Genomic DNA, 18570 nt, shown 5'->3' on the forward strand with positions numbered 1-18570 from the left:
ATTGCGGTGCATATGCAGGCGCAGTTTTGTTGAGTTTTGACCTGATCGCAGTGCTGCAAAAAATAGCTAGCGTGCGATCAGGTCGGAATGACCCGCCATGATAAAGAAGTGTGGACCTGTGGATTTAAGAACAGAATTCACAATATGCACAAATTAATCATATAAGAGCCATAAGCTAAAAGTTACAGATACATAAGATTCATATTTTGGCTTTATAGGCACCTGTTTTAACATCATTTGGACTAGAGCCCCCCAAATTAGCCGCATATTTCTGCTATTTGGAATGCCTTTATCTGGGGTTATTTAATTAGGCGAAGGCTAAAATAAAGTGCTAGCTTATGTGTTCGTGTAGGCAGCAGGCTGCAATGCCTAACCAGGGCCGTAACTAGGGGGGGCTAAGGGGGCATGCGCCCCGGGTGCAGGAATGAAACAAAAAAAAAAAAAACCGGGTGCCGAAGAGATACAGAGGAACAGGGTTTTTTTTTTTTTTAACCAGCAGTGCTGTGCTGCTCCAGTGATACAGCAGACGGCTCCCGGGGCAATGTCTCTGACCCACCTGTCTGCCCACAGTTGGCTCCGACGCTGTGCGGATGATCTCCAGTACCTGGGATCTCTCCTATGCCGGCTACTGTCTTAAACTCTCATTTTGCCATGCAGTGCTGCGACTAGCATGCAGTGAACTGTGCAAGCTATAGAGGTGAGCTGTTGGTGCTGTGTTTTTAAGCAGGCTATGATTCCTGCTGCCTGGCCAGCACCGACTGATAACAAGCTGCCGCCTACACACCATTGAGAAGACACGCTGTAGTGTAGTCATGTAGTTCAGCATGTAGGGGATGTTGTACGAGTGATGTAATGCAGTGGATATGGGAATGTAGTGTAGTGATATAGTGCAATGTATGGGGACACACAGGGGGGCATGTAGTGGAACACGCTCAGGGCCAGCTCCAGGCATGTTCGAATAGAGCGTCCGCGCGGGGCGCCACCCTTAATGAGCGCTGCCATATTCGTGCCTGGAGACGGCCCTGTGCAGCGCTACCCGGCCTTAAACTGTTGTGTGCGCTATGCGCACTGTGCGGCGCCGGCGTCTGACTATCATGTGTAGCTGGCACTGCTGGGGGGTATATTGTGTGTAGCTGGCACTGCTGGGGGGCATGTCATGTGTAGCTGGCACGGCTGCGGGGCATATCATATCTATCTGGCACTGCACATTATGTGTATCTGACACTATACTGGAGACATTATGTGTATCTGACACTGGGCGGGATGTACTAAGCGGAAAATGCGGTAAACTCCCTGTTTACCGCAGTTTCCTGATGTACTAACCCCCGGCCGGCAGGACAGCGCCGCGGCGGGGTACGCCAGCTTTAGCTGGCGTACGTCCATAGAAGCCTATGGGCTTCTCTCCGCGGCGCTGTGTAAGGGATCCGATCGGATCCCTCCCAGCATGCCCTGCGGCCGCCCCCGTCACCCCGCGCATGCGCAGACTGACTTCTGGGGCCGAATCCCGGAAGTCAGGCTGCCGCTGCGCATCGCGGAGGACAGCTCTTATCGGAAGAGCTGTCCTCCGCAATGCTGATCGCATATGTTAGTACATATGCGATCAGCATCGTGGCGCAGGGCGGCGATGTACATTAGTACATCCCGCCCACTATACTGGAGACATTGGTGGTCATTCCGAGTTGTTCGCTCGCTAGCTGCTTTTAGCAGCATTGCACACGCTAGGCTGCCGCCCTCTGGGAGTGTATCTTAGCTTAGCAGAATTGCTACTAAATAATTCCTTGCAGTTTCTGAGTAGCTCCAGACCTACTCCTAGACTGCGATCACCTCAGTCAGTTTAGTTCCTGGTTTGACGTCACACACACGCCTGCGTTCGGCCAGCCACTCCCCCGTTTCTCCAGCCACTCCTGCGTTTATCCCTGGCACCCTGCGTTTTTTAGCACACTCCCGGAAAACGCATTTAGCAGCAAATCGCAGCATAGCGAAAATCAGCAACGAGCGAACAACTCGGAATGACAACCTTGTGTGTAAGGAACACTACTGTGGCTGTTATGTGTAAGGCTGCTAATTGTGTGCGTAGAGCGGGTGATAGTCTGATAATATGAAGTTATGAGGCCAAACCCACTTTTCCTGGAGCGCACGCACCAAAGGGGTTGGGGGCGGGGGGAGCTTTTACATTTTCTCCCTCAGGGTGCTAGTAGGCCTGGAGCCGGCCTTGAACACGCTGCTGGGGGGGGGGGGGGGGGGGGCATGTGACGCATAGGGCATTTGGGGCACATAGGGGAACATTGTCCAATAGTATCTCCTTTTCTCTGACGTCCTAGTGGATGGTGGGAACTCCGTAAGGACCATGGGGAATAGCGGGCTCCGAAGGAGGCTGGGCACTCTAGAAAGATTTATGACTACCTGGTGTGCACTGGCTCCTCCCACTATGACCCTCCTCCAAGCCTCAGTTAGATCTTGTGCCCGGCCGAGGTTGGATGCACACTAGGGGCTCTCCTGAGCCTCTAGAAAGAAAGTATAGAATTAGGTTTTTTATTTTCAGTGAGACCTGCTGGCAACAGGCTCACTGCAGCGAGGGACTAAGGGGAGAAGAAGCGAACTCGCCTGCTTGCAGCCGGATTGGGCTTCTTAGGCTACTGGACACCATTAGCTCCAGAGGGATCGACCGCAGGCCCAGTCCTTGGTGTTCGGTCCCGGAGCCGCGCCGCCGTCCCCCTTACAGAGCCAGAAGCAAGAAGAGGTCCAGAAAATCGGCGGCAGAAGACATCAGTCTTCACCAAGGTAGCGCACAGCACTGCAGCTGTGCGCCATTGCTCCTCATGCACACTTCACACTCCGGTCACTGAGGGTGCAGGGCGCTTGGGGGGGGCGCCCTGAGCAGCAATAAAAACACCTTGGCTGGCAAAAATACCACAATATATAGCCCCAGAGGCTATATATGTGGTAAATACCCCTGCCAGAATCCAGAAAAATGCGGGAGAATAGGCCGTGGAAAAGGGGCGGAGCTATCTCCCTCAGACACACTGGCGCCATTTTCTCTTCACAGTGCAACTGGAAGAAAGCTCCCCAGGCTCTCCCCTGTAGTTTTCAGGCTCAAAGGGTTAAAAAGAGAGGGGGGGCACTAAATTTAGGCGCAATATTGTATATAAGGTTGAGACATATACACAATCCACTAGGAACATCCGTGACTTGATCCCGGCAATAAAAAATGTGTTACACATTTCTGACATTAACCTCTAAAAATGGGTTTTTATGTTTGGAGAGAAAAAGCAGGCAGTGTTTTGTTCCCCCATCAGATGAATGAATGAAGTGTGTGAAAAGCGTGGGTTCCCCCTGATAAGAAACTGGTAATTTCTAAAAAGTTACTGATGGCGTACCTTTTCCCGCCAGAGGATAAGTTACGCTGGGAGATATCCCCTAGGGTGGATAAGGCGCTCACACGGTTGTCAAAATAGGTTTGGCACTGCCGTTTTAGAAACGGCCACTTTGAAGGTACCTGTTGATAAAAAGCAGGAGGCTAGCCTGAAGTCTGTATTTACACACTCAGGTACTAGACTGAAACCTGCAGAGCGTGCTGCTGCAGCGTGGTCGGTGACCCTGTCAAACATACTAGTTTGCTAACATGAGAACATATTAAAGACGTCGTCTTATATATGAGGGATGCACAGAGGGATATTTTGCCGGCTGGCATCCAAAATACATGTGATGTCCATTCTGTCAGGAGGGTATTAGAGACCTGTCACTGGACAGGTGATGCTGCCCTTAAAAGGCGCATAGAGATTCTGCCTTATAAGGGTGAGGAATTATTTGGGGATGGTCTCTGGGACCTCGTATCCGCAGCAACAGCTGGGAATAAATATTTTTACCTCAATTTTCCTCACAGACTAAGAAAGCACTGTATTATCAGGTACAGTCCTTTCGGCTTCAGAAAAGCAAGCGGGTCAAAGGCGCTTCCTTTCTGTACAGAGACAAGGGAAGAGGGAAAAAGCTGCACCAGTCAGCCTGTTCCCAGAATCATAATTCTTCTCTCGCTTCCTCTGAGTCCACAGCATGACGCGGGGGCTCCACAGGTGTAGCCAGGTACGGTGGGGGGCCGTCTCAAAAATTTCAGCGATCAGTGGGCTCGCTCACAGGTGGATCCCTGTTTCATTCAAGTAGTATTTCAGGGGTACAAGCTGGAATTCGATATGTCTTCCCCCCGCCGTTTCCTCAAATATGCCTTGCCGACAACTCCCTCAGGCAGGGAGGCTGTGCTAGAGGCAATTAATAAGCTGTATTCCCAGCAGGTAATACTTAAGGTGCCCCTACTCCAACAAGGACGGGGTTACTATTCCACACGGTTTTGGGGTACCGAAACCGCATGGTTCGGTGTGACCCTTTTTTATATTTAAAATCCTTGAACACATACATAAAAAAATTCAAGTTCAAGATGGAATCGCTCAGGGCGGTTATTGCAAGCCTGGACGAGGGGGATTACATGGTATCCCGGGACATCAAGGATGCTTACCTGCATGTCCCTATTTACTATCCTCGCCAGGAGTACCTCAGATTGTGGTACAGGATTACCATTACCAAGTCCAGACTCTGCCGTTTGGACTGTACATGGCACCGAGGGTGTTACCATGGTAATGGCCGGAATGAGGATACTCCTTCGAAAAGGGGAGTTTTTAATTATCCCGTACTTGGACAATATCCTTATAAGGGCGAGGTCCAAGGAGCAGTTGCTAGTCGGGGTAGCACTATTTTGGAAAGTGCTACAACAGCACGGTTGGATTCTAAACAGTCCAGAGTCACAGCTGGTTCCTACGACACGTCTACTGTTCCTGGGGATGGTTCTGGACACAGACCAGAAATAAGTGTTTCTCCAGGAGGAGAAAGCCAAGGAGCTGTCATCTCTAGTCAGAGACCTCCTGAAGCCAAAACAGTTATCGGTGCATCATTGCACGCGAGTCCTGGGAAAAATGATAGCTTCCTACGAAGCAATCCCATTCGGCAGGTTCCATGCAAGAACTTTTCAGGGGGACCTGTTAGACAAGTGGTCCGGGTCGCATCTTCAGATGCATTAGGCTGATACCCTGGTCCTTGGAGACAGGGTTATCTCTACTGTAGTGGCTGCAGAGTGCCCATCTTCAAGAGGGCCGCAGGTTCGGCATACAGGACTAGGTCCTAGTGACCATGGATGCCAGCCTTTGAGGCTGGGGGGCAGTCACACAGGGAAGAACCTTCCAGGGACTTTGGTCAAGTCAGGTGACTTCCCTACATAAATATTCTGGAACAGAGGGCCATTTACAATGCCCTGAGTCAGGCAAGGCCTCTGCTTCAAAACCAGCCGGTCCTGATCCAATCAGGCAACATCACGGCAGTCGCCCATGTAAACCAACAGGGCGGCACAAGAAGCAGGATGGCGATGGCAGAAGCTACAAGGATTCTCCGATGGGCGGAAAATCATGTGTTAGCACTGTCAGCAGTGTTCATTCCCGGAGTGGACAACTGGGAAGCAGATCTTCTCAGCAGACACGACTTCCACCGAGAGTGTGGGGACTTCATCCAGAAGTCTTCCTAAGGATTGTACACCATTGGGAAAGGCCACAGGTGGACATGAAGGCGTCCCGCCTCAACAAAAAGCTATAAAAGATATTGCGCCAGGTCAAGGACCTTCAGGCGATAGCTGTGGACGCTCTGGTAACACCGTGGGTGTACCAGTCGGTTTATGTGTTCCCCCCTCTGCCTCTCATACAAAAGGTACTGAGAATAATAAGAAGGCGAGGAGTAAGAACGATACTCGTGGTTCCGGATTGGCCAAGAAGAGCCTGGTACCCAGAACTTCAAGAAACTATATATCAGAGGACCCATGGCCTCTGCCGCTCAGACAGGACCTGCTGCAGCAGGGGCCCTGTCTGTTCCAAGACTTACCGCGGCTACGTTTTGATGGCATGGCGGTTGAACGCCGGATCCTGAAGGAAAAGGGCATTCCGGAGGAAGTCATTCCTACGCTGATTCAAGCCAGGAAAGATGTTACTGCAAAACATTATCCACCGCATATGGCGGAAATATGTTGCTTGGTGTGAGGCCAAAAAGGCCCCAACAGAGGAATTTCAACTAGGTCGATTTCTGCATTTCCTACAAGCAGGAGTGTCTATGGGCCTAAAATTAGGCTCCATTAAGATACAGATCTCGGCTCTGTCGATTTTCTTCCAGAAAAAATAGCTTCAGTACCTGAAGTTCAGACATTGTAAAAGGAGTGCTGCATATTCAGCCCCCAGTTGTGCCTCCAGTGGCACCTTGGGATCTCAACGTGGTGTTGAGTTTCTTAAATCACATTGGGGTTTGAACCACTAAAAACCGTGGATCTAAAATATCTCACGTTGAAAGTGGTCATGTTATTGGCCTTGATTTCGGCCAGGCGTGTATCAGAATTGGCGGCTTTGTCATATAAAAGTCTTATCTGATTTTCCATATGGATAGGGCAGAATTGAGGACTCGTTCCCCAGTTTCTCCTTAAGGTGGTATCAGTTTTTTCACTTGAACCAACCTATTGTGGTGTGCCTGCGGCTGCTAGGGACTTGGAGGATTACAAGTTACTGGACGTAGTCAGGGCCTTGAAAAATTATGTTCCAGGACGGCTAGAGTCAGGAAAATTGACTCGCTATTTATCCTGTATGCACCCAACAGGCTGGGTGCTCCTGCTTCTAAGCAGACTATCGCTCGCTGGATCTGTGACACGATTCAGCAGGAGCATTCTGCGGCTGGACTGCCGCATCCTAAATCAGTGAAAGCCCATTCCACAGGGAAAGTGGGCTCATCTTGGGCGGCTGCCCGAGGGTCTCGCTTTACAACTTTGCCGAGCTGTTACTTGGTCAGGGGCAAACACGTTTGCAAATTCTACAAATGTGATACCCTGGCTGAGGAGGACTGAGTTCTCTCATTCGGTGCTGCAGAGTCATCCGCACTCTCCCGCCCGTTTGGAGCTTTGGTATAATCCCCATGGTCCTTACGGAGTTCCCAGCATCCACTAGGACGTCAGAGAAATAAGATTTTACTCACCGGTAAATCTATTTCTCGTAGTCCGTAGTGGATGCTGGGCGCCCATCCCAAGTGCGAACTAAAGGGTTATTGTTGAGCCATCTGTTGAGAGGCTCAGTTGTTTTCATACTGTCAAACTGGATATAGTATCACGAGTTGTACGGTGTGATTGGTGTGGCTGGTATGAGTCTTACCCGGGATTCAAAATCCTTCCGTATTATGTCAGCTCGTCCGGGCACAGTGTCCTAACTGAGGCTTGGAGGAGGGTCATAGTGGGAGGAGCCAGTGCACACCAGGTAGTCATAAATCTTTCTAGAGTGCCCAGCCTCCTTCGGAGCCCGCTATTCCCCATAGTCCTTACGGAGTTCCCAGCATCCACTACGGACTACGAGAAATAGATTTACCGGTGAGTAAAATCTTTTTTTTTTTTACATTTTTTGATAATATGATTATTTTGGTCTGACGGTGTTTTTGTTTGCATGTTTTTTTTTGTGGGGGAGCGGAAAATTACCGCCTTGCCCCGGGTGCCAAAAATCCAAGTTTCGGCCCTGGCCTAACGCCATCTACTGATCATTAAGAGGGAAACTGTAGAAGATTTCGGGCCCCCTTTCTAAATGTCCCAGATACTGGGAACGTCCTCCATCTTCTGAAAACAGCTGTTTCAATTGCCCACAATGATGGTGAAACCTCTGTCATAGCAGTGGTGGTATAACGGGAGAAGCTGCAGTATCTTTGTAACTATGGGAGCACAACTTCTACAGCCAATGTGGGGGGATGTGCTGGAATATTCAATATGTTGTCTATATTGGCACAATAACGCATGATATCAAAATGCAGGTTTAGGGGCTAATTCAGGTTGGATCGCAATCGCGATCCAAACGGAATTTCTGCGTTCACCCGGCTGATTGACAGGCAGATGCATTCGCGGGGCGGGAAGGGAGAGGCAACGCTCTGTTTCCAAGGCGGGGACAGAGCGTTGCCAAGGCGTGGTGGGGAATTGGTGGCAGCACGAATGGGGGGGGGGGGGCGTAGGTGTGATCGGGGGCGGCTGTGAGACGTCACACGCAGCCACTCTAATCAAAAAGATGGAGGTGGCCCTCCTGCCGTCGCAGCCAGGCTGCGCCAGCAGGAGGCTTCCCTACTTTCTGCATTGCTAAGAAACCTCAAACACAATGACGCGCTGCCTGATGCCAGTTACACATACCACGGGAACAGCCATGACACAGGACATCAATGCACTTTCCACTTGTGTGTGAGACATTCAGTCATCACTCCGGGACACCCCCTCCTCAGGAGAATACTTAGGCTGGGGGTACGTATGTGCTGGCAAAAAGCAAAAATAAATAGCTTACACCTTCTGACAATAGTATCATGCACCATTTCTTCTATCCCATACCTCTATCTTTCCTTTTACCCCTGTGTTTATCGGAAGGGACATACATTACATGACAACTTAGCCCCTAGGGACAATGGGCCTGAATTACAGACTTACACTATGGGGGTCATTCCGACACCGATCGCTCGCTGCAGTTTCTCACAGCGCAGCAATTGGGTCGGAGCTGCGCATGCGCCGGCGCCCGCAATGCGCCGTCGCATTGCAGACGACGTTGCCTAGCGATCGCCTCTGAGGCAGAGGCGGTTGCTGGGCGGGAGGGGGCTGGACGGCGGCGTTAAGCCGCAGTTTAGGGGGAGCAGTCTGGCCAATGCAGGTGGACCGTTGGGGGGGCGGGCTGCAGCGGCTGCGTAACGTCACACACAGGCGCTGCGGGCCGTGAAGCGTCGAGTAGCTCCCGGCCGGCACGCTAAAGCTGTGCTGGTCGGGAGCTACTCTTGAAGTGCAAAGGCAATCACCGCTGTGCGATGCTTTTGCACTTCTGCGGGGGGGGGGCAGCACTGACATGCGGGGCGGACTAGCACTGTGCTGGGCGTCCCCCCGCATGTCAGTGTGAATGATCGTAGCTGTGCTAAATTTAGGGCAATTGTATTCGCAATTGGCTGAAGTTTACACCCTGGGAATGTGCCAGAGTCACAATACACGTGTCCGGTGCCGTGCCCTGGATGCCGCAGCCTGGTTGACAGGCTATGGGTGTTTTTTGGGAGTGGGCAGGGAATGGAGTTGTAGAATAATAAAATAATTTTACGTTTAAGGGTTAACTACACTAAAATATGTTTTTTGTTAATGAATATAATTTTGTTAAACAGTACAACTTACAGGAATAACTCTTAAGACTTAAAATAAAACTTCTTCCTGAAATCTCCTCTTGAAAACTCAGCAACGCATGCATATTGTCCCTGGTGTATACCTTAACTTCCTGAGCAATATCTGTTGCCATGGAAACACAGAGATAAGAAATTGGGTGTATTACTGTGGACTGCTTTGATTAGTCCCATGGCTTGTTGAAACATGGCGGCTCATGAGAGGCGGACCTGCCGCCATATACTTCCACATTCTGGCAGCTTGTTGCGTAACTACAGGGATGCCGAGTTATACGTCGCAGCGATAACATGACCGTAATGCTGAATTGTGTGGCTGGAGACTCATGTAGGATATTTTCTGCTGGGTTTAAAAGGCAGGGAAGGTTAGCCTCCTTGCCGGTTATAGTTTATGCTACCGGTATTCCTGGAACCGTTTATGTTATAAAATTGTCTGATATATTTACCCTGTATTATGTGTCCTGAAGACCTGATTAATATCCTGTTTATCTCTTATTGTAATACCAAACTGTTATAAGCCTTTACTACCCAAACTTAGGTCCTGGCGGCATCTACGTACTGGCTGGCTTAATTAGCTTTAAGGAAAACATGGCTGTTATAGATGGTGATTATCTGAATTCTGGTCTATCAAGAGTATAATGTGTTATTCCATAACATGGTTACAGATGTTACTAAAACCCCTCTCAGATCTACTTTAAATTCCCGGGGTTTTGAGTGTGAACGTATATCAACCCAGGATCTAGGTGGGTCTGAATGCAAAGGGCCCGGGACTAGGTCCTGGGTTCGCGATCCTGCTCCTGACCAGGGTGACGGAGCCGGCATGCTAGACCCAGCAATTTCCCGGCCCTGATGTCTGAAAGGGGTATAAGAAGTGTTAAGGGCCACATACACTACAACGATATGTCTGAGGCTGAAGTCGGATGTAATTTCCCTAGAACTACCCCGGGACCTTCCTGGAGGTGATGCCATACGTCCATACGATTTGGTACTTTTGTGCTTTTTTTGCATAAGATATATCGCATGCGATTGATGAAGCCGCTATACATCGCATGCAATATATCATACGGCATACAATTGTACCATGAGATATATCACATGCACAAAAAACACACACACTTTTTTCATCCGATTCCATCCAATTCCGATATATGATTAGTGCAGCACCAACGACCTAGGGGATCCAATCCGACAGCCACGGGGACGCGCATCAGATTGGATACAATCTAAAACACATACGATTGTACACAATTTCATACAATATATCAGACGGATTATATATTGGAATTGTATGAAATCGTGTAAAATCGTCCTGGTGTATGGGGCCCTTTAGTTTTTCACATCCTGTCAAGTTGCAGAAGCAGTGTGTTGCTGAGTTTTCATTAGGCAATTTCAGGCAGACATCCTATTTAAAGGGTTATTTCAGAATAACATAGTACCCAGCATAATGATCTGTTATTGTAATATTACCTGTTATAAACCTTTACTAACCAATCTGAAGACCTGGTGACAGCCAAGTAATGTTGGACATAAATTAGATTTAAGGGAAAGGTGTGTGTGTGTGTGTGTGTGTGTGTGTGTGTGTGTGTGTGTGTGTGTGTGTGTGTGTGTGTGTGTGTGTGTGTGTGTGTGTGTGTGTGTGTGTGTGTGTGTGTGTGTGTCACACTTGCCTACCTGACCCTCTCCATGAGGAGAAAATGCTCTGTTCCTGGACTGTCCTGGTAATGTATGATTGGTGATAATCACCACCAGGTAGGTGGTGATTATCTAGGTTCTGGTTTATCTCTAGTATATGTTGTTATCAGTGGTGCAAGTAGAGATTTTTTCTTAGTGTTACTGATAGTAAAAATGGGAGTGGTCACGTCTCATGAGGGGGCGTGGTCACATGAAACTAGGGGAGTGGCTACATGAGAATAGGGGCATGGTCACATTATGCCACACCGTAATGCCCATTACACATTATGCCAAACATCGTAATGCCATTAACATTATGCAACACACCATAATGCCTTAAATATTATACCACACACCGTAATGCCTATTACATATTATGCCACTGACACCATTTTATGTCCCACACACAAAAATGCCCCTTATAAATTATGCCCCAGTGGTGGGCTGGTGGTACTGAGTACCACCACCATATTTCTTAATGGTACTCCGTACCACCCGTACCACCCTACTTTCAGCACTGGCTGTTATTCACAACATGGGGGGTAATTCCAAGTTGATCGCAGCAGGAAATTTTTGAGCAGTTGGGCGAAACCATGTGCACTGCAGGGGAGGCAGATATAACATGTGCAGAGAGAGAGAGATTTGGGTGTGGTGAGTTAAATCTGCAATCTAAATTGCAGTGTAAAAATAAAGCAGACAGTATTTACCCTGGACAGAAACAAAATTACCCACCCAAATCTAACTCTCTCTGCAAATGTTATATCTGCCCCCCCCCCCCCCCCCCCCCCCCCCTGCAGTGCACATGGTTTTGCCCAACTGCTAAAAAATTTCCTGCTGCTATCAACTTGGAATTACCCCCTTGGATTCAGATGTTTCTTAGAAATGTTAGTTTTTAACATCCTGTCAAATTCCAGAGTGTGTTTCTGAGTTTTCATTAAGCAATTTCGGGTAGACATCAAGGTTATTTCAGAATGTCTTAGTACCCAGCATAATTACTGTATGGTAATTAGTCAACATTATTGCTGAGTGGAGTTAATCTTGAAGTACATTGTCACTGTTTTCTGTCTCTTTTAGGTATTTGCCCCCTGAAGCAGGAGAGAAGAAGAGAAGGGACACCACGATGGACGACCCCACCTTATTACCCCTTGTGGATGTGGATAAAGGGTTTGCCATCGCCTTGTTCCTGCTCCTGTGTATTTTTCTGGCCATGATGATTGTGCGCTGCGCCAGGCTCATAATGGACCCTTATAAAGGACATCCCAAATTCCATGTGGGAGGACCAATAGGAAGTTCTTGGCAGACAAAGGAGAATTCTTAGGATATTAATGCTGTGGAAAGCCTTTGATCATATGGCACAGGAAAACGTGGCCTACCACAGCTACAGGCCTTTCCTCTACAATGGCTCACATCAGGCAGAACACTACAGTAGCACATATCTCCAAAATCACTGCCTTTACTTGGGAGAGACTGTGAAGGATTATGGGAAAAGAAACTGCCACATCAGCACTCCCTTGATGCGCCATAAATTATGCTAATTTCATTAGCGAAATGTGCTGGTTTCCAATGCACATTTGTTGTCATTCATCTGCAAGAGAATCCGAGGAACTGTCCAACAGTTCATTTAGTACTCAGCAGCCCGCTGAAAATATAAGCAGCAAGCAGTGCGGTTCTCCTATGTGCAGCCCCTTCCAGCAAAAAAATGGCAGAGGAGGTTTTCCAATTGACAGCTAAACGGAATCCGGCATATAATCAGGGTTATTTACAGGACAACTAAGCACATCCTTATTCAGTTACGTTCCAAATGACATGTTTCCATGCATTAACTTTACTGGAACATACACCAATATAATACACATGTGATGTATGTATGTATGTGTATATATACACACACACACACACACACACACACACACACACACACACACACACACACACACACACACACACACACACACACACACACACACACACACACCCCCCCCTCTGTAAATAATATCTGTATTAATGGTTCTGATTACATTATGTTTATTCGGCTAGATCAGATGCCATCACTTCAGTGCTCATCAGGAAAGTTTTTGTATGATCAGGCGGAGTCTCCCAGACTCCGCCATTACAGTCCAGGTTTTAAGGACAGCCATCCTTAAGCACAGGTGACTTAATTAGTGCCTCAGTCAATGTTATTTATCCATCTGTACTCAAGCATGGATATCCTTAAAACCTGGACTGTAATGGTGGAAAACTCTGCGATAAGGAATACTTTATGGCCTACTGTCAACAATTACATATATTACAAATAACCTCAGTTTTCCCTGACTTATAGCAAAGCTTTAACTTATTACGAAACTCCTCAGTGTCCTAATATAATATACTTATAATTCACAGTAGGTCGTATACATATTTTGCATTTTCTGTCTTCTTATTTACTTCGGGCTAAGGGGCAGTGTGAAGGGGTAACCCGGGTCCTGTTCACAGCATAGGGCGTGCCGGATCCCCAGCCAGGGCAGCCATCAGGGTGGGACTGTGGGGACTGGTGTCCCGCGCCCTTACAGAGAAGGGGACCACTCCTGGCTCCTACCGTCTATACCTGTAGAGCTGCACCAGTCTGTGAATCAACAGCAGTCTGATGCACAAGGAGGACTTCTTAAAATAAGCCTCATCTGTACATCAGCTCTCTGTGATCCATTCCTGTAGGTCCACAAGACTTCACCTATATGTAACATTACAATGTATGATATCACATAGGGGTGGAGCAGTGTGACAGAATCTTTTTTGGGGGGGAGGGTGGGGCCCTGACTATTTTGTCAGTCCTGGGACCCATAATTTTTCATGGCAGCCCTGTCCCCGGCACTTGGAGATGTAATCTCCAAGCTCCTGCAGAACAGTTCCACTGCATTCATGTGCAGTGCATCCAGCGCTGACCCTGGAATAACCTGGGTGGAACCGTGCTGTGAACGGGTTCTGTCTTGGGTCTAATCCGGATTGGAACAGTGTTCCAAATCCCGAGTCAGACCTGGGTGTGAAAGGGATATCAGTCAATAAACACACAATTATCTTGTGTAGTGTAATGTAACATATCTACCATGTATAATACAAGTGCACAGTCTAGAACCTCCATAGAGGAGGGGTGGGCCCTTAGGCGATGGGGCCCACCGGTGGTTTCCCCTGTACCCCGTGGGCCAATCTGATCCTGATTACAGTCCGGGTTTTAGGCTATCCATGCTTGAGCACAGGTGACCTAATTGGTACCTCAGTCAATTTGATTTCGCCATCTGGACTCAAAAATGGATTTCCTAACAAACAAACAAAACTGGACTGTAATGGATGTCACTATACCTAGAATAAGGAGGCACTGTGCCTAGAATAAGGAGGCACTGTGCCTAGAATAAGGAGATCACTGTGCCTGGAATAAGGTGGCCACTATGCTTAGATTAAGGAGGTCTGTTGACCTAGAATAAGGAGGTCACTGTGCCTACTGTAGCATAAATACCTGTGTGCCTACTATAAAGAGGTCACTATGCCTAGTATAAAGGGGTCACTATGCCTAGTATAAGGAGGTCATTATGCCTACTATAAAGAGGTCACTATGCCTAGTATAAAGGGGTCACTATGCCTAGTATAAGGAGGTCACTATGCCTAGTATAAAGGGGTCACTATGCCTAGTATAAGGAGGTCACTATGCCTAGTATAAAGGGGTCACTATGTCTAGTATAAAGGGGTCGCTATGCCTAGTATAAAGGGGTCACTATGTCTAGTATAAAGGGGTCACTATGCCTAGTATAAGGAGGTCACTATGCCTAGTATAAGGAGGTCACTATGCCTAGTATAAAGAGGTCAATATGCCTAGTATAAGGAGGTCACTATGCCTAGTATAAAGGGGTCACTATGTCTAGTATAAAGGGGTCACTATGCCTAGTATAAGGAGGTCACTATGCCTAGTATAAGGAGGTCACTATGCCTAGTATAAAGAGGTCAATATGCCTAGTATAAGGAGGTAACTATGCCTAGTATAAAGGGGTCACTATGCCTAGTATAAGGAGGTCACTATGCCTAGTATAAAGGGGTCACCATGTCTAGTATAAAGGGGTCACTATGCCTAGTATAAAGAGGTCACTATGCCTAGTATAAAGAGGTCACTATGCCTACTATAAAGAGGTCACTATGCCTAGTATAAAGTGGTCACTATGCCTAGTATAAGGAGGTCACTATGCCTAGTATAAAGGGGTCACTATGCCTAGTATAGGAAGGTCACTATGCCTAGTATAAAGGGTTCACTATGTCTAGTATAAAGGGATCACTATGCCTAGTATAAGGAGGTCACTATGCCTAGTATAAGGAGGTCACTATGTCTAGTATAAAGGGGTCACTATGTCTAGTATAAGGAGGTCACTATGCCTAGTATAAAGGGGTCACTATGCCTAGTATAAGGAGGTCACTATGCCTAGTATAAAGCGGTCACTATGCCTAGTATAAAGGGGTCACTATGCCTAGTATAAAGGGGTCACTGTGCCTAGTATAAGGAGGTCACTATGCCTAGTATAAAGGGGTCACTATGCCTAGTATAAGGAGGTCACTATGCCTAGTATAAAGGGGTCACTATGCCTAGTATAAGGATGTCACTATGCCTAGTATAAAGGGGTCACTATGCCTAGTATAAGGAGGTCACTATGCCTAGTATAAGGAGGTCACTATGCCTAGTATAAAAAGGTCACTATGCCTAGTATAAGGAGGTCACTATGCCTAGTATAAAGGGGTAACTATGCCTAGTATAAGGAGGTCACTATGCCTAGTATAAGGAGGTCACTATGCCTAGTATAAGGAGGTCACTATGTCTAGTTAAGGAGGTCACTATGTCCAGTATAAGGAGGTCACTATGCCTAGTTTAAAGGGGTCACTATGCCTAGTATAAGGAGGTCACTATGCCTAGTATAAGGAGGTCACTATGTCTAGTATAAGGAGGTCACTATGCCTAGTATAAGGAGGTCACTATGTCTAGTATAAGGAGGTCACTATGCCTAGTATAAAGGGGTCACTATGCCTAGTATAAAGGGGTCACTATGCCTAGTATAAAGGGGTCACTATGCCTAGTATAAGGAGGTCACTATGCCTAGTATAAAGGGGTCACTATGCCTAGTATAAGGAGGTCACTATGCCTAGTATAAAGGGGTCACTATGCCTAGTATAAGGAGGTCACTATGCCTAGTATAAAGGGGTCACTATGCCTAATATAAGGAGGTCACTATGCCTAGTATAAGGAGGTCACTATGCCTAGTATAAAAGGGTCACTATGCCTAGTATAAGGAGGTCACTATGCCTAGTATAAGGAGGTCACTATGCCTAGTATAAAGGGGTAACTATGCCTAGTATAAGGAGGTCACTATGTCTAGTATAAAGTGGTCACTATGCCTAGTATAAGGAGGTCACTATGCCTAGTATAAGGTGGTCACTATGTCTAGTTAAGGAGGTCACTATGTCCAGTATAAGGAGGTCACAATGTCTAGTATAAGGAGGTCACTATGCCTAGTATAAGGAGGTCACTATGTCTAGTATAAGGAGGTCACTATGTCTAGCATAAAGAGGTCACTATGTCTAGTATAAGGAGGTCACTATGTCTAGTATAAGGAGGTCACTATGCCTAGCAAAAGGAGGTTACTATGCCTAGTATAAGGAGGTCACTATGCCTAGTATAAGGAGGTCACTATGTCTAGTATAAGGAGGTCACTATGTCTAGCATAAAGAGGTAATTGTGTCTGGCATGAACAGACCACTGTGCCTAGAATAAGGACGTCACTGTGCCTAGTATAAGTAGGCCACTACTTCTATAATAAAATGGTCACTGTGTCTATAAGGAGACCACTATGCCTAGAATAAAGAGGCCTAAAAAAGGTGGTCAGTGTGTGCCAAGAATAAGAAGGTCTCTGTGCCTAGTATAAGTAGGTCACTACTCCTATAAGAAAGAGGCCACTGTCCCTAAAACAAGGAGGTCACTGTGCCTAGAAAAAGGAGGTCACTGTTGGCTGATATTTACAAGGTCCCTACAATGTACTGTCATAACGAGGCACCCCTTTAATTGTACAAATAAATAAAAAAAATCTTCTAATTATTACTAAGGCTTCCTCCTGGACTAATGAGAATGTACCTTGCACTCAGCAGTTGTGCCCAACCTATTAAGTGTTGTAAGAAAAAGCCACCTATCAGTTATAACATATCTTCCCCACAAGTTCCGCAACTGTCCTCCATTCTACCCCGCGTTCTATGGGTACACTGATGCCAAGATAGATATGACCGTGGGTCAGCCAGCAATAAGAATGTTATGGACTAATTAGGATGCATAACTGGAAGTCCTTACCCCTCTAACTAGAAGCTTGTTTCTCCGCACAAGACAAGGAGAGCACATGGTTGCTATAACTGATAGCAACCAACCAATCAGAAATGAGCTTTGATCCGCTTAGTACCAGCAAACTAATGCAAACAGATGGCTGATTAGCATTAACTCATCACTTCCTCATGGACTCGCTCCTAACAATTTGCTGCAGCTGTCAACATCATCAACCATGTCAAGCCGCCAATATCAGACTTAAGAGCACAAAACCCAGCACAGCATCTACTGGAGGTTATTGAGGGATGAACTGCTTTTCCATGGTGACATTTGGAGGAAGCCCCCATTATGTAACACTGCTTTAAAGCAAAGAGTATAAGTACAATTTGGAATTGCTTCTAGAATTTATTTAGATATTATTTATGTTTCAGGAAGTTAAACCATTCAGTTGGTCAATTCAGTGCATTTTGCTGATATGTCATTGTGCGGCTGCATTGTCTTTTCACACCAGCAACTGGTGCTGAATGTTTACTATATCATGGTGGGCTGACTGTTAAAGACTGAATTGCGCTGTAACCAACATTTTTTTTTCTTCTTTCACCATTTTAAATTGGATGCTGAGCGGTCCAACCAATCAGAAGTGCAGCTGTGACTGCAGCTTCTCATTGGTCCACCTGCTGATCATCCCCTAAAAATGCGTCACTCTGGTCCGGTTTTCCAGATGTTGGCTCTGAGATTCGACACAAACTCCCTGGGAGAAATGGCTGCCTGGGGTAGCCACTGGGGGAAGTGTGTGTGTGTGTGTGTGTGTGTGTGTGTGTGGGGGGGGGGGGGGGGGGGTACATTGCTCCAGGTGGTCGTGCAGTTATCACAATGGAGGTAGCCAGTCATTACAATGCAATTTAATAGCTGCCTAGGAACCTGAGAGATCATTAAGCATACCTCCCAACTTTAGCCGCTTGTAAAGAGGGACACACGCGCGGCTTCGCGCTCCCGAAAAGGGGGCGTAGTCTATGGGAAAGGGGCGTGGCCTCTCGGGAGGACCCGCGATCACGAGCCACGCCCCCGATTTCGTCACTGCGGGGGCATGCCCAGCGCTCCGTGAGCTGCTGGCATGCCCTCTCTCCCTCTGTCTGGACTGAATAGACGCTGTGCGCATGCGCACAGCGTCTATTCATCGCTGCTCTGCTAAGCAGAGCAGCGCGTGCAGGAGCCTCCCAACTGCCCCCCCCACCGCGGGACACTGCGGCCCGCGGGTGGGACAGCGGGACAGTCCCCAAAAAACGGGACTGTCCCGCGAAAATCGGGACAGTTGGGAGGTATGCATTAAGGCACATCACATCTTG

General features: G+C 47.5%; 2 protein-coding genes across 3 annotated transcripts in view; one reads left to right on the forward strand and one right to left on the reverse strand.

Annotated features, from left to right (window-relative positions):
• ARNT (aryl hydrocarbon receptor nuclear translocator) overlaps nucleotides 1–18570 on the reverse strand; it is a 101243-nt gene that overhangs the window by 76307 nt on the left and 6366 nt on the right. The gene's annotated exons all lie outside the window — the stretch shown is intronic.
• On the forward strand, nucleotides 12003–12880 carry CTXND2 (cortexin domain containing 2). The gene is given in 2 exon segments (XM_063948204.1): nucleotides 12003–12157; nucleotides 12159–12880. Coding segments are annotated over 2 exon segments (165 nt in total). The 5' UTR covers nucleotides 12003–12028; the 3' UTR covers nucleotides 12195–12880.

The sequence above is a fragment of the Pseudophryne corroboree genome, chromosome 12 (genome assembly GCF_028390025.1).
Source record: "Pseudophryne corroboree isolate aPseCor3 chromosome 12, aPseCor3.hap2, whole genome shotgun sequence".
NCBI lineage: Eukaryota > Metazoa > Chordata > Amphibia > Anura > Myobatrachidae > Pseudophryne > Pseudophryne corroboree.